The sequence below is a fragment of the Schistocerca cancellata genome, chromosome 1 (assembly GCF_023864275.1).
Source record: "Schistocerca cancellata isolate TAMUIC-IGC-003103 chromosome 1, iqSchCanc2.1, whole genome shotgun sequence".
NCBI classification, from domain to species: domain Eukaryota; kingdom Metazoa; phylum Arthropoda; class Insecta; order Orthoptera; family Acrididae; genus Schistocerca; species Schistocerca cancellata.
Genome location: NC_064626.1, coordinates 384,652,697 through 384,669,949, shown reverse-complemented (window position 1 = coordinate 384,669,949; position 17,253 = coordinate 384,652,697). Strand labels below are relative to the sequence as shown.

At 38.3% G+C, this 17,253-nt stretch overlaps 1 protein-coding gene across 1 annotated transcript in view; it reads right to left on the bottom strand.

The window, feature by feature from the left end:
- LOC126175356 (uncharacterized) overlaps positions 1 to 17,253 on the bottom strand; it is a 280,513-nt gene that overhangs the window by 206,725 nt on the left and 56,535 nt on the right. Inside the window, exon 3 of the mRNA XM_049922109.1 lies at positions 3,960 to 4,106. Coding sequence (XP_049778066.1) covers positions 3,960 to 4,106 — 147 coding nt within the window. The remainder of the gene's footprint in view (positions 1 to 3,959; positions 4,107 to 17,253) is intronic.

Sequence of the window (17,253 nt, the reverse complement as noted above, 5' to 3'; positions counted from 1 at the left end):
AACATATTTCATATCCACAGTGACAAGCGTTATCATCAGTTATTAATGTTCATTTAACCCAACTAATGCAAAGCTAATATTAATACAGAGAACTTTACAGTCCCACAGGGCATTGAAAAAAAGTGTTGAATATTTTGAGAGGTGGTAGTACCCACTGAAACAAGAAAAATAAGTGCGATAAACATGAGTCCAAAAATCCATACTTTTGAGATAAGTCCAATAAACATTGGTCTGGAAATGCATACTTTCTGTGATAAAAAAGCATATACAGGAGATCTTCAACATGACATCCATTCATGACAATGCACCCCTCTGTCCTCTGGCATAAGGAATGACACACACTTTGAAGTATACCCTGTTGTTGTTGTACCTGCTGGCACACATTAGAGCTATGACCCTGTAGTGTCTGCACATCATTGATAGGCTTGGTAGGTGTGCCCCTCCCCCCAACCAATTCAGTGGTCCTGGTCCTGAAATGTCTGCATCAAATGTTCGCGCACATTGAGCCAAAATTGTGCTGGTGCGCCATCATGCATGAATCATATTTATATTCGCTGCTGCAATGGTACAGCCTTAATAAAGGTAGGCAATACATTAATGAGAAAGTCTAGATAATATGCCCCAGTTAGCAAGTATGGCCCTATTAATCTATCACCAAGTATACCTACTCATACATTGATTGAAAAATGGTATTAATGCCCTCTTTCCTGCACTGCTCGGGGATTTACATCTACCCACATGTTCTGGTTATGGAAATTCACAATACCATTTCTTGTGAACCCTGCCTCATTGGTAAACAAAATCTTGGATGTGAACTGTGGATCTGTGGCACACTTCTGCAACAGTCATTGACAGAACCACCATCTGCCATCATGATTCTTCTTTTCTTCTTTTGCAGCAATTGTTCATGAAGTGTCATGTCCCCCCCCCCCCCCCTTCCCCGACAAAAGAGTGAGGCACACCTTCTGCATGGTTCAAGGGTACCTGTGCCCCTCAGGCAATGGAAAAGTCTGCCAAAGAGCTCATCAGAGGGCACCTGTGCTGTGGATATTTTTCAGCATAGAGGGCACAGGCTCACAGGCTACATCTATTTGCTACACCATAGCAGAATATCATATCCGCCATTTCACTTGTCAAATAGTAGGCTTCCATTGCTAACAAGTGGTCAAAAAGACAAAATGTAAACATACTACACCATCCGTACATCCAGACAGTAAACACAAACATGAATCCGCATTTGGAAGAAGGTAAAACACCATGATATGTACCCAGGGTTGATAGTACTATACAATAAGACGCACAAACATGACGAAAACTAATGTAGCCTACAACACGACTAACCACACAACTATGAGGGTGATTTGAAAAGTTCTCGGAGTCACTACGAGAGGTCAGTGCTAGCACAATGAGTTGTTCACATGATACTCACTGGACTGTTGCCTGTGAATATGTGCCATGTCAGTGTTCTTGGAAGAGAGCTGTGGTGGTGAAGTGGCTCTGTTGTTGTTCCTGTGTAGGGATTTGGAAAAAAATTGAGATTCAAGCAGTGATTAAGTACTTCATAAAGAAAAGTAAGAAAGCAGAGGACATTCATCTCGATTCCCAGAATACACTGGGGGACTCTGTTCCTTCATATTCAACTGTTGCCAAATGGACAAATGAATTTAAATTTGGCCAGGAGAGTTTAGATGATAATCCGTGCAGTGGTCAGCCACTCCAGAAATCATTGCAAAAGTGTGCAAAATGGTCACGGAGGATCGCCAATTGAAAGTGCCTGAAATTGCTCACGCTTGTCAGATGTCATCTGAAAGTGTATATCACAGTTTAACTGAAGAATTAGAAATGAAAGAACTATCTGCAAGATGGGTGCCACAACTCTTGATGCTGGATTAAAAATGCATGAGAATGGACATATCGGAACAATGCTTGGCCCACTTTAGGAGAAATGAACAAGATTTTTTGCGCCGGTTTGTGACCACAGATGAAACTTGGGTGCACTACTATACCCCAGAGACAAAACAAAAGTCAAAGCAGAGGAAACATGCTGATTCTCTGCCACCAAAGAAAGCAAAGATAATTTCTTCAGCGGGAAAGGTCATGGCATCAGTGTTCTGGGATGCCAAGGGAATTCTATTTGTAGATTATCCACCCAATAGGCAAACAACTACTGGAGAATACTATGCTAACCTCCTGGACAAATTGCAACAAAAGATATGCGAAAAAAGGCCAGGTTTAGCAGGGAAGAAAGTCATCTACCATCAAGACAATGCACACCCGCACACGTGCTGTCACCAGTGCAAAATTACACGAACTAAGACATGAATTGTTGCCACACCCGCCTTATTCACCTGATATGGCTCCTACTTTCTTTCCATTCCAAGAACTTTTCAAACCACCCTCGTACCTACAGACCACCTAATGGTAGGCAGGACACTGAGTATGACACCATAATACCCTGCCAACATATTTGATAGAGCATCAATGCAACACCTGTGCTAATATCCACAACTAGGTGTCGCGCAGTCCTCCCTATAAACACATGTTTATCTCGGAAAGTGTGTGTTTCCAGGCCCATGATATTAGACTTATTTTTCTTGTTTCGATGGGTACTATCACTTCTCAAAATGTTCAACATTTTTTTTAACAACCCGTATAGACAGCAACAAATTCATATATTAAGAAAACAAATACTTCCATTACAGCTGTGTCCAGTAACTGACAGTAAACATAACTGAACAAGAAGTACATAGATTTTTAATATACATAAGTAGGAAATAGCATTAAAAAATAGCTAAAATGCAAGTCATTGCATGTTAAAATATAAATTTTCATAGCTGAAATAAAGTATTGCACTGACTTTGTATGAAGAGTAAAACTGCACAGTATGATGAGAAAGATCAACGACCGTTGAATACCTAAGTAATACGTAATACGCAATGACCAATTTTGTCAATAGTTCCATATCACATAAAACCTATCTAAGCATAATACGTCACAAGCGCAAAAGTACCAACACCGATCAACTCTGACAGAGTGTTGCAAAACCTAAGGCAGACAGACAGACGTATTCTAAACAATGTAGGAGGCAAGTAGCATCCCTGTTTCAATCCTTTTTAATTCTGAAAGGCTGTCATGAAATTTTCCCCACTTTGACTACGTACTCTGCAAACTTGTACAGGATGTATATACTTCTATAACATACGTCTCATCATGTTCACTCCTCCTTAGCACTTCAAGCAGTTTCTTCATTGGCACTGTGCCAAACACCTTATCAAGATCTACGAACACTAACTATAATCTATCTCACCAAATATACTCCCAAAAACCACAGTCCTGTGGAGCAGGAAATGAGCAGGAACAGCATTCAGAAAACAAGGAATCAATGTTTGTGCACATTGTTCTTTGCAAATGATCAGGTAGAGGAAGAAGATTGTATCTGCTTTATGCTAAGAAAATTATTAGAAGAATATGAAATACAATGTGATAGTAAATTTTCAAAAGACTGTATATCTACGCAGTGGAAAAATGTAGGATATGTATTGGTAGAGAGCCAGTGCATCAAGGCAAACAAAAAATTTAAATATTTGGGTAACATCAAATGGGAAGATGGAGTAAGTAATTGGGAAATACAGCAACATGTAGCCCATGGGATAGCAGCAACCCAGAAGCTAAACCTTCTGTTGTGGTCTAAGTTGGAAAAGAAAGAAGGTGCTCTACAGGAGTATTGTAGAGCCTGTAACATACTACGCATGATGGGAACTCTGGGAGTTTACTGGAAGAAAATAAAAACAAATTGAGAATTGTAGAAATGGACTATCTCAGAAGATCATGTAGAATATTTTGACGAGATCACATAATAAATACAGCATTTAATTCCACCAATCTATTGAATTAACTTCATAATTCATGATATAAAAAAGCATAAAAACTCATAGAAAGAAAAAAAAACTCCACAATACCTCCGTTGTGTTGCCTCTGGAACATTCATGGATTGTGCAGCTGGTGGAAGACTGGCAAATTCTTGTCCTGGATCGGCTGGCGAAGCTGTGGCTGGCATTTTAGCTTGACTTGCAATATTCTGCTTCCGTGGACGTTCTCTTTGGCACCTTAAAGTAAACAAAAACATATAATTAATTTCAAAGTATTTTGGTGTAGATATAGGTGTGTGTGTGTGTGTGTGTGTGTGTGTGTGTGTGTGTGTGTGTGTTTCACAGGAAACAAGACATTGTTGTCTTGTATGACTTCATAAACAAAGTGTAAGTCGGTATGGAATGATCACACATGGCTGTTGCAACCAAAGTGAAAGCCAAACACACAATCTCAAGATTGAGATTATGGCAAATCTGTTTTGGGAGAGGTTTACTGTTCTGTTAGTCAATTTTCTGCTGTAGGCAACAACAATAAATTCACTGCATACTGTTCAACCTTGAGGAAGCTTCAGTGCACCGCATAGAATAACTGATTTGGCCTACTGCCATCCAGAGTTTTCTTACTGAATGGCAATGCACAGCCTCGTTCCACTTCTCGAACTCAAGAGTTAATCAGAGTCATTTGAGCAAACAGACTGTACCACACATACTGGAACTTTCACCAAGTAATTACCATCTGTTCTACAACTTGAAGAAGTTTTATTCCCAGGCTAATGTCCAATGCTCACATCACCATGTATAGATAAATTAGAAGAATACTATAATAAATGTTTAAACAATGGAGGAAACTTTGTGGAAAAATAGCTTCAAGTATAAAGAGTGAAGTAACAAAAAATTTTGTTTGCCCCTCTACTTTTTTTTAATGGACCTCACTTAGAAATACCCTTTGTAAGTTGTGGTCCTACATCACAGCAGGCCAATAACAACATGTTGTCCTGCCTGTCTTCCTGATACCAAGTTTTATGCACAAGAGCCCCTGTGTTTCCAGATCAAAGGAAGCACACATCAAACATCACTATATTTTCTGATTGACATTACCGAAGCATCCCTGGCCATGAGGCCGTCTAGGATTAAGGCATTGGCATGGCACGATGTATATTGGCCAGGCACTATTGCAGACATCAAGGGAACAGTCCAGGCCTTAATACTTGCTTTCAGAGCCAGACAGCCCCAGCACAGTGTTCCCCTTGACCTACAACAGAGCATCCTCAGTAGTGGATACACACTGATTATGCCACAATGCTCATGGCAGCAATATAGCCACTAGTAGTAGATGCCCCTTCCTACTTCCCATACATGACCGAGAAGAAATGACAAAGAGAATTTGCTCCACAACATATGCTACAGTCCTCACCTAGGCCATCCCCATTATAAATTTTTCTATCATGGCAGTGACTAACTATTTCAGTTGTAGAAAATAGACCTCCAAAATGAAACTACAGTAAAACAAATAGAAAACTCTCCTTCCACAATAGTCTTGACTAAATACTGACAAAAATGCTTGAACGGCAACATAATGATAAAAAAGGAATCCTTCACTGACATGGTGAAGGATTCAAGATGGCCAACTGATTCAGTGTTTGACTAAGTGCTTGCATACCCTCTAAAATGGAGGAATCTAAGATACTTTGTCTCACTCCCCCCCCCCAAATTTGAGGAAATCACCCTGGCAATCCATGACATGCAATCAACTCAATCGAAGGGCTCAATAAATAATTGAAAACTGAGTATTTTTCATCATCTGTGGGACCTGCAAATTCATATTTTCCGAGAAATCTAGAAAAGAAACTTTTAAAATTGCCATTTATGTATCTAAAAGGTTAACATCCTCCAACAAAAGCTGCAATGACCAAGTGAAGAAGGCAATTAGCTGGGGAGTGTGTTTGTGGATCCCACATTTCATGATAAAAAGCTCAATTTTCAATATCTATTGATGTCTACCTTCAATTTTGTGTCAGTTGCATGTCATGAACATTACAGGTGGTTTTCTCGAAAAGGGGGCTTAGAGAACCAAAATAGATGACAGATGGTACATAAACTATCTGCCAAGCATGAGCCATATCAGCTGGCTGCGTCTAAGGCCTTTCCCTTTGGGAATATAATTCAAACAAGCAATGGCAGAGTTTAAGGCTTATTGATGTGAAGAAGGAACAAGAAGGAAGATTAGAGATGGACCATAAGTTTAGATAGGAGTAGGATGCAACGACCAAATGTGGATTTGAACTTCATTCCTTCCAAATGCAAGTTCAGAGACTTAACTACTGTGCTGCCTCATTTGTTTATCAATTTTGACATCATAAGAGACAGAGTATCTGAGAACTGCCTTTTTCCCAGTTGGTGGAACATCACAGCTTTCACCTAAAGTTATTTAGACAAACAAGAGGTGACATGTATCAAAAAGGCCAGATGAGGATCTGAATCCCATGCCTCCTGAATACAAGTACAGTGTCTTACCCACTGCATCATATCACATCACCCAATGACATGAGAGATAATTTGCTCAACAACATCCAACTATTCTTGACTTATGATAACTTCTATTCTTGTTCATACTTCTGACCTCATTTCTTTCATGCAACATATTTTCAGCCATTTGTTTCTTGTTCTTCCAAACTTGCTCACCTTTCTTTCAATATATGTGTGGTTCCAATTAGCCATCCTTTTTTCCATTACTTGCTCAATCCCCTCTCTGCCTCACCTCAGTGTTCCAAATATCACGTCTTACAGGATTTTCATTGGCAATTTCCCCTCCAAATCTTATCTTGCTCTCTCTTAATATGCAGTGTGGTTATATCTTACATCCTTCCAACCACAATGAGTAGAAGTTGCCCTTACAAGTCTAAGAGTGTGGGACCTTTATCACTGAACACGTGGTTTTCTCCTATTGCTGGAAGACCCACTAGTGTTTGAAACATGTGGAACATGGATATTGATATACAATATTTCAACTTAGTGTGTTTTAGTTGTTAACCTGAGGGACAGACTGTTTTCCCCAGAATCTGCTCACTATTTTTAATCACTACAAGATGAGTGCAGTATAGGGTGTAGGTGTTTTTGTGTTGTCTGGTCTCTTTCCCAAAGTGTTTGTACGCACATTTTAACATATTACAGAGTGGTCAGATTAGACATTATAACCAAGTGTGTCACTCACACCCAGTAATCTGGTACCTTTTTATAAAATAAAATAAAAAAAAAGACCCTACTATTTTATTACATATTTTATCAGCTGCTACTCATGTTGTTTTCATATGTTTTGTGCTATTGTTTTTGTTGTCTTCTTTTGGTAAGTGTTGTATTTTAAGCCTTTTTGTTGTAAGTGTGTGTCGTTTCTATATAGCTTTAGAGTTTAGCATAGTTTTAATCATTTTAACTGCACTTGTCACTCTTTATGTTATGCAAGTGTGTTCATGGCCCTGCAATTCAATGCCCTAAAACCACAACAACAGTAACAATAAAAAGAAACTTGTTCTAGATGTTACACTGTTTGTCATCATCTTTTTATTGGTGTGCTTGCCACTATGTGGTATGAAAAAATCTGACAGTGAATCTTTTATTCATTCTCTCTCTCTCTCTCTCTCTCTCTCTCTCTCTCTCTCTCTCTCTCTCTCTCTTTCTCTGTTCCTAATGCCATACAAGAGCAAGCAAGATAAAAATTTTATCTTTCAGAAATTATTTCTTTTTTTTTTTTCTTTTTCTTTTTGTATTATGGCAGTATATCTTCCAGCCATCTTCAGAGAGAGCCGACTGACATTGCAGTACGATACAGTACTTGTTCTTCCATTCTAAACCACAGAAAACACAAGCACCAGAGACATTGATTGGCAACAAAGAATATGCATAAATTGAATCTTTGGCTATGTGGTCAATCCATGATGAGATGTCAACATGTAGTTATTAGCTGCAGTGTCTTTGTGAATTTATTAAAGAAAGTGCCAGATTCCATGATTTGTCTACAATGAAACTACACTTTCTGTTAAGGTGTGTTGAACATTGCAGGCACATATGACTCTTATAGCCCAAGGAAGCAGCTGTGACAAGGGAACTACATTGATAGAGGTCATTCTACTCATGGTATGAGAAGTTCAAAATTCTACTTACAACTTCATTTTTTTGGACTCGGTGGTGAAAGAAGCTGTTGAAGTTTCTTTGATGAACAATTTAACGAACAAAGACAGCAGTTTAAACAGAGACAAACCATGAACCCCATTGCTTTCTTTAATAAACTCACAAAGATGTCGTTACACTGCAGCTAATGATGACACATCAACATCATCAATGTCTCTAGCACTTGCATTTTCTGTGGTTTAAAACAATGGAACAAGTACTGTAATGTACTGTAGCTTCATGTGGGTGACTGATACTGCTGGAAGATATACAGCCACATTATTGCAAAAAGAAGAAATAAAATTTGTGGTTGCCTCCCAAAATTTAATGAATGAATTATCATGCTGTGAAAACACCAAGGAGAACATTTATCAATACAGCATATAAGGAATGAGTTTGGAGGAGAACTGATGTTATCAATCAACATTGACTCTTTTTAGATCAGTGGACCCTTTAAGCATTTTTTCCTTAAATAAATTCTGTCCATATTGAGAGATGCTGGATGGTCTACAAAATAGCCATATATAGCTGCCATAACTTTTTCATTTGACTCAAAATGTTTCCAATCAGAAATTTGTTTACATGTGGACAGAGGTGGAAGTCAGAGTGTGCCAACTAAGGCAAACAGAACAGATGTTCCAAAAAATAATACTACAAATACCTCCAAGTTCCAATGGCCTACAAACCTTTATGGGCATGTGCACCATCCTGAAGAGCTTTTCTTTTTACTTTCTTTTACAGTCTATATCACTTCCCACATATTTTTTCATTCAAGTTGTATAGAAGAGTTTTACACTACTCATCACTACAGATTTACCCTTCACAAGGTAATCAATATGAAGACCCCAATTTTCAAATCAGAAAACACTGATCATAATCATATAGGCAGATCTAATTGACGTTATTTTTAAAAACAAATAAAACTACTTTGATTTTCTTCTGTTTCTGATGAGGTATGATGTATCCATGAGTCAACCAACAGTAACAAATCAGTGCACATAATTAGTTGGAGTTTTTGTAATGCTATCGAATTGTGCCAAGAAATCTATTTTTATTTTTGCTTTGAATCAGATTCCAACAAATGCAGTGCACCACGTCATACAAACCTTCCTCATATATTAATTTTTCATAGAAAATGTATCACAGTGTATGAATAAGTTGTCAGCTAATTGGTAAACCTACATTGCCTATTGCCCGAAACCTTATGGTGCATTTTGCTAATGGTTCCTTTGGTGACTGTAGTTTTGGGTCATCCTTAACTCCATCTACAATACATGCACACCATGTGATCAAAAGTATCCGGACGCCTGGCTGAAAATGACTAACAAGCTCGTGGCACTATCCATTGGCAACGCTGGAATTCAATATGGTGTTGGCCCACTCTTAGTCCTGATGACAGCTTCCACTCTCGCAAAAGTATGTTCAATCAGGTGCTGGAAGGTTAGTTGGGGAATGGCAGCCCATTCTTCATGGAGTGCTGCACTGAGGAGAAGTATCAATGTCAGTCGGTGAGGCCCGGCACAAAGTCGGGGTTCCAAAACATCCCAAAGGTGTTCTATAGGATTCAGGTCAGGACTCTGTGCAAGCCAGTCCATTACAGGGATGTTATTGTCATGCAGCCACTCCACCACAGACTGCTCGATCATATTGAAAGATGCAATTGCCATCCCCGAATCGCTCTTCAACAGTGGGAGGTATGATGGTGCTTTAAACGTCAATGTAGGCCTGTGCTGTGATAGTGCCACACAAAACAACAAGGGGTGCAAGACCCCTCCATGAAAAACATGGCCACATCATAACACCACCGCCTCCGAATTTTAGTGCTGGCACTACACATGCTGGCAGACAATGTTCACCGGGCATTCGCCATGCCCACACCCTGCCGGCAGATTGCCACATTGTGTACTGTGATTCGTCACCCCATACAATGTTTTTCCACTGTTCAATTGTCCTATGAAATCCAAGTTTTCTCACCTTCCGCTGTGTAGGTACATGGTGAAAGACCCCCCCCCCCCCCCCCCCCATACGTGGTAAAGTTAAAATTTATTTTAAAACAATGAAACCGATCGACCATAAGCATCGGTAAGGACATTAATTATGAATGCACAGTAAGACGCAGACAAATGAAAAAAAAAATCACTCATTTTTCTTTGTACGTGATTTTGTTTTCTCTCTCTCATATGTGGAAGGGTGGTTAAGATTTACTGCTTAAAGTATGAATTATTATGAGTGTTATGTATTATACGTGTGTACAAATGAGAGAAGACTTAATAACACTATTAAGTATTTTTATTGTACTGACGTGGAGCCAAGTAAGGAGGATTTTCTTCATTTTTTGACACACACTGGTGTCCTTGCATCTACAATTGAAATGTAAGAGAGGAAGTCCGAATAGCCTGAATTCATTCAACCGCAACATTTCTAATAATGCAATTGTATTATCCTTTAAATTTTTTCCCATTCATATGTATTTTATTATTAACTGTCACAGCACCTGCAGTGGATCTTGATGCAGTTTGGAATTCCTGTGTGATGGTTTGAATACATGTCTGTCTATTACACATTACAACCCTCTTCAAATGTCAGTGGTCTCTATCAATCAACAGACAAGACCGGCCTGTACGATTTTGTGCTGTACATATCCCTTCATGTTTCCACTTCACTGTCACATCAGAACAGTGGACATAGGGATGTTTAGGAGTGTGGAAATCTCGCGTGCAGACGTATGATGCAAGTGACACCCAATCACCTGACCACATTCGAAGCCCATGAGTTCCGCAGAGTGCCCCATTCTGCTCTCTCACGATGTCTAATGAGTACTGAAGTTGCTGATATGATGTACCTGCAGTAAGTGGCAGCACAATGCACTTAATATGAAAAACTTATGTTTTTGAGGGTATGTGGATTTTTTGATCACGTAGTATAAGTTCACTCCTTTCTTAGCATTGGAAATGGACAGACACTTTATCAACTTTCACCAACTTTCAATGAAGTTCTAACGGTAGTAAACCATGCACATCAAAGAATTTTATGATGGTTTATCCATCAGCATAATAGACACACAAATCAAATTGACACTTGACTTGTTGGGTAAAATGTACCAACAGAACAAAACTGAAGGCAATAGAAAGGGAGCACAAGCTGGGATTGGATAAGCATGGGGAAAGAATTACTCAAATTTCTTTACAAAGCTACCATCCCACAATTTATTGCAAATGATTTTGGAAAACACGACTCTAAATGGCTAGATAAGAAACAAAGCTCTGGTTCTCCTGAATATGAATCCAGCACCTTAAATAGTGTGACATTTCAGACCCAGCTGCCAGAAATGATAATCATGTGTGCGTGGCACGAGCTTGCTTGTGTGAATGAATGTGTTCTTGCTCCCTTTTCTGAAGAAGGCTTTGGCCAAAAGATAATGTACAAGTGTATATTTGTTATGCCTATCTCCATCTCAATGTGCCATATTTATGGTGTATAGCAATCTATCTTTTTCTTATATTGTTAATATTCCAACCTGAAATTTCCATTGTTTGAAGCAGCTATACATTTCACAACACGTGCATTATGCAACAAATAGTTTGAAAGCATAAATTAAACACACTGAAGATTGTATATGCATTGTATTTATCACTCTGAATTGTATCTAGCACATGTCAACCAATAAAAATATTTTCACAAATATGATAAAATTCAAAAGTCAAAGCATTAATAGCTTTTCCAAAGAGTAAATATTTTTCCCAACTCGCTTAATATTCTTCAAATCAGTAAGTATCATACAACACACACATTTTACAATAGCCTATGTTATTCCTCAGGGCTCAAGCTATATCATTGCCAAATTTCATCGAAACTGGTTCAGTGGGTTAGTCATGGAAATGCAACAGACAGAGTTACTCTTGCATCTATGATATTAGTATAGATGAAACTTTCAATTCAAATATTCTTTCTGTGAACTGATTCTGAAGAAATAAAGCCCATACAATGACTTGTGCTAACCTCTAGTTACCTGTGAAAACCCCATGAAAATATGTCCAGTAGTTTTGGAGAAGCATGTTCAAACAGACAAACACGTAACAGTTTTACATTTTTATTATTAGTACAGATACAGAAGATATAGATTATACAGCTTATTGGTATACAACATCTGAAGCAGTATGATTGGGGACATGAATGAAGAGCTTGTTTGCTTCACTAACATGGGAGAGAGCCATGTAGAGCTGGCCATGCCTAAAGCAACTGGCACTAAGGTCCATGTCTGCAACTCACAGCATCTGACCTTGTGCATTTTTTATGGTCATGGCATAACATAACCTCACCTCTAATTGTACACTTTTAAAACAACATGGTAAATCATTAGGAGTAAGTGGGATTCAGGGTATAAAAACTCACTCACCTGCACCACTAGCCATCAAAATTACCACTTTTATTATGTTATGCAGAAGGGAAATAATTTTAAGCCTCATACCATTAAACTACTTTGGTGGGCTCAAATTTCACAGCACAATAATTAGGATGCCATTTTTCAAATTAATTTTGCATGATGGGATGCCCAAGTGCACTAAAAGAATTTAAAAATTCGATCAGTGGCAGAATCATCTCGCCCCACAATTCTGTTAACAGAGGTATACTCTACAAATTCTCCCTCACCAAGAGTAAGTATGCCCACATTAATTCTCTCAGCTTGATTGGTTTGAGGTGAATATACAGCTCTTTCACAAAGCCAAGAGTTTTCATGAGTTAGAGGTCTTGAAGTGAAAGTACTGTAGGACACAAATTAGCGGGCAAAACAATTTACTATCTTCTTCCAGATATGTGCCCATACTAATTTTTAACAACAAATCTGAAAGCTTCTGTGCATTTGTGTTGCATTCTGTTTGTGACCTCATTCTGTTTGTGGACACATCAGCGTGATGTGTCAACATAGACTTGAACTCTTCAACACTTTTATCATCTGCTTTTGTTTCCTGCCTAAAATAGCCACAAAAAAATAAAATAAATAAATAAATAAAAAAAATTGTCACCCATGGGTTGGTCATTTTGTCGAACATCTTTAAGGGTTTTATAAACCACCTCTACTGGTTATTAAACAGCAATTGCGTAGAATCCTGGCTTTGTCACTGATCTTCAAGGTGTCATATACTGTGTGTTCACTGATATCCAAATCTATCAGGAATTTAAATACTGTATGAGCAGTTTCATCAGTGGGTAACAAAGTAGCTGCTGTTTGTGGTAAAGCCACAGCAATAGCTATTTTTCCTTGGGATCATAATCGAGCCAACATGATTTTAGCGAGGAATGCTTTTGCTATCCCATCACGTGCCTCAGAAAACAGAATTTCTCCCATATTATTGTTGACACTCTGACAAATGCATCTGAATATTGTGCACTGTTGTTCTGCTAGATTTTGGACACCGTTCTGCAATTTTTCTGCAAGTTCTGTTGGATTATGGTTTATTTCCACTATGTACACTCTGTTGATGAATGCATCTTCTAATAATGCCACTGACAAGCTATACTGATGGACAGGACTTCCTCCCATATATGTAACCAAGTTTTGTATAGTCACCCAGCACTAATTAAGTTCACTGTTACATATTTGATCATTCAATTCATCTTCAATATTTTGTCCAGTATTCCTGTAAAAGTCTTCCAATAGCTTATCCTGATATTTTTGCCATAACACAGCAGCAAAACAGCAAACAAATGATACAAGTAATGTGGGCTGCCATGCATACTTCAGCCAGAATGTCAGCATAGTGCTTGTTGTCATCAAGTAAGTGTCACTCTCAGCTAGCAGCTCAGTAAACTGAATTTCCAACACCATTAACAATTTGCAGAGTGCTGAAAGGAGGTCCCTACAGTGTACGTAAAAGCAGGCTCAAGCAGAAATATGTGGCAGTGTTTGGATGAACCATGTACACTCCTCCAATAACATGTTCTTTAAATACGTCAGGCTCCCCATCTACAGCTCTGCCACGCATTCTACAACTGAAAATACCTATCTGTTTGCTGTAAGTATAGTATAACGAAACTTCATCATACAACAATGTTTTTGCAAAATCATTGGCTTCAAAAAGCCTAAAGTATGCCAGAAAAATTGTTTGTCTTTAGTTACCAAACCAATCTGTAATATCTTCAGGGTTACAAATATATTCGCTGTTCTCCTGCAAGGTGTACATCAAGATGAATCACAGGTAGGTGTCTCTTGTGACTAAGGAAGCTCAAAATTTGCCACACTGCCTCTGAAAAGCTTATGTATCAGCTCAACTGAAACTTCATGACTTTATAGTGTTCATTTCTCAATGCAAGTGTGGCTCTATTCACTGCCCTCAGTCACGTACTTGCAAATATGCTAAATACATTCATCATTATTGCACAAGTCAACATTAATGTAATTTGAAAGGTTTTAGATAATATTGGATAATAGGGCATGTCTAGTGTCGAAAACAATTTCTTGGTCATGTGACTTTATTGTAGCTGTAAACCCACCTTGCTCAGGTGAACATCAACTATAGATATCCATCTTCTCCCCTTATCATTTGCTCTACCAGTGCTCTTGGATCTCTCCAAGAACACCTGCCATCCTGCATACAAGGAATGTTTCAGTTTATGCCCTGCAAGGACTGTGAACCATGGGTGTCTCTACAATGTCAAACAGTGTTGGAACTGTGTCATGGTCCAGAAATGTAGCACTTAACAATTTATCAACATCGTTGGGACATATTTTTTCTTCCAGCCACAGGAGGACATGTGCATGAGGTAGGCCATGCTTTTGTCACTCAACACTATACATGAAGCACAAAGATGACCCGAAAAAGCTTTCTTTTGTGATCAGGTGGATCAGCAACTTCAATTTCAACTAGAAAACCCTGGCTGTTAGATCATGTCAATCATATGACATGTCAAGAAAGAAGTTCTTGAATGAATTCACTCCACTTTGGATTTGTTGTGAATGTAATAAAGAGATCAGGTCTTCCATGGTTTTGTACATAACAGAAAGTGTCCTGAGTACACAAATGCTTATTGCATGGGCCATCAGTAAAACTGGACAGAAGAATCACTGCTCGGCCTAAGTTTTCTGTGTTATCATCCTGCTGCACAGCGACTCATAAGTGCACATAGTCTTCAGCACATAATGTTATCTAGTTGGGGCATATATACACTAAGGGCTTTGTCTCATTTTTGTGTACATATCAACAACCAACTGACAGAAGAGTTCATAAAATCTTTGCAAGTAGACAAAACAATTATGTCTTATTTGCAGCTGGTGAGCATAAAATTGTTGGGATGATAGCTTTTAGTTTATGTTCAACAATTTTGTGTTGGAGTTGACTTGATACAACCTAAAATTGTACCCATCTTCTCCATGGCAGTACATTAAGGGGTACTGTATGGTGCCGTATGATCAACGTGCCTCATAAATGCGTTTAAGGGAATTGTGTCGAGTGCGCAGTACTATACACATGGTTCACATTCTTGATCAACCAAAACAGCTGCAATTTCATTTGTGATAGGGACATTATACTTCCACCATGTCCAGCAGCAAGTCATTTGTATGCACTAACGACAGATTTATATTTATTATTTTGCACTTGCAGAATTGATTCTAATCTAGCTTTAAAATATGCATATATAGATTCACTTGATGAATAATGTTTTGAAGCAGAGCAATCAGATCACTGTCAAGTTGTGGAAAGTTTCCATATCTACAAGTTGCCTGTTCTTCATAATTAGAAACAAAATATATCTGAAGAAACTTGGGTACATTTCAAGCAGCAAAGTACTGAGAAGGTGGTAAACCTGGCCTTGAACCTTAAAGGTATGCATGAATGGTCCATCCATTATTTGTTTTGTGGCAAAGGATGTAATTCGAAATGCATTATTGTATGCATGGACCCTATGCAAAAAGTATTTTGATTGTGGATGGTCACCATTCAGCAGAGATTTTAAAATCTGAGGGAGGTTCTGAAAAATTTCAATATGCATTTCTCCACTTAAACAACCCATCCCAGCCACTTCTTTCCATTATTCCATAATCTCACAAAATATGCAATTTATGACCATTCCACCACAGAAGCAAATATGGTACAATCAATTACAGGATTATACGTAACTGTAATTTTCTCTTTATCACCCGACGAAGTTCAGCAGGCCCCACAACTATTTCTTGTTTCTTCTGAATCTTCAGATGAAATGAGTGAATGTCAAAGTCAATCAAGATTTAGGCAAGCTTGGCACTGTTCTTCTGGTTGTCGTATTCCATCTATTCTTTCCCTTTCACTCATTGTAAAATTCTCATGATCTCGACGCGTGTCCTCCCTTGCTAATTCTAAATATTGCTAATGTTGATAATCACTATCTAAAGCTCTGGCAATATTGTGATGACCCTGATCATTGCTTAAGTGCTTGTTATGCTTAGTAAACGATTCTGAGGTGTGAGATAATGAATGGAGCTCACGACCAGTACTCAGTCATAATATCTGTTGGTTGAGAGACCATGAAGCAGCTTTATGAAAATGCCAAGGACATGAACAGTTTTTTCTGCGAGTGAAGAGTTCCAAGGAGCAAGATAATGCATGATGTTCTAGATCAGAGTTATCGCTCACCAAAAACACAAATTAAAGCCTGATCTTCCCTAACTGCAGCAAGTCTCACTTCAAGATCTTCAATGGATTCTTGAGACTGCATAGTCCTCAGTCTTTTAGCTGTTCTGATGCATTCAGAAACCTCAACTGTTATCTTGGGACTTTTATTTGTAAACAATGTGAAATCAGAATGTAATGAGTAGGCACCCAAATCACAAAGCACAACTGAATAAATTCATTTTTTTTTCTAGAAAAGAATATAAATGAGAGCTATCTGAAGATGAAGCAAGATCGTAAGTTTCTAATACACAAAGCAAAATTAGTAAATCTATATATTCTTATATCCTTCCTCGGGGTACCCACGATCTTCTTACTAAATTTCAATAAAATCAGTTCAGCGGATCAAACATGATGCATGATTTGGCGGTTTTTCATGCAAGTCAGTGTTTATATCATCATATATCCTGAGCTATCTGCCGTAAAATGATATAATTTTGCAGGTATATTCAGTGATATAAGTGTGGTATATGTGAATACTGTCTGCAAAATCCATCTGAAATACAGTTAGTAGTAAAGAAGTGAGCAATCATGAATACCGAAAATGCAGTAAGCGATAATTTTTTTTTTTTTTT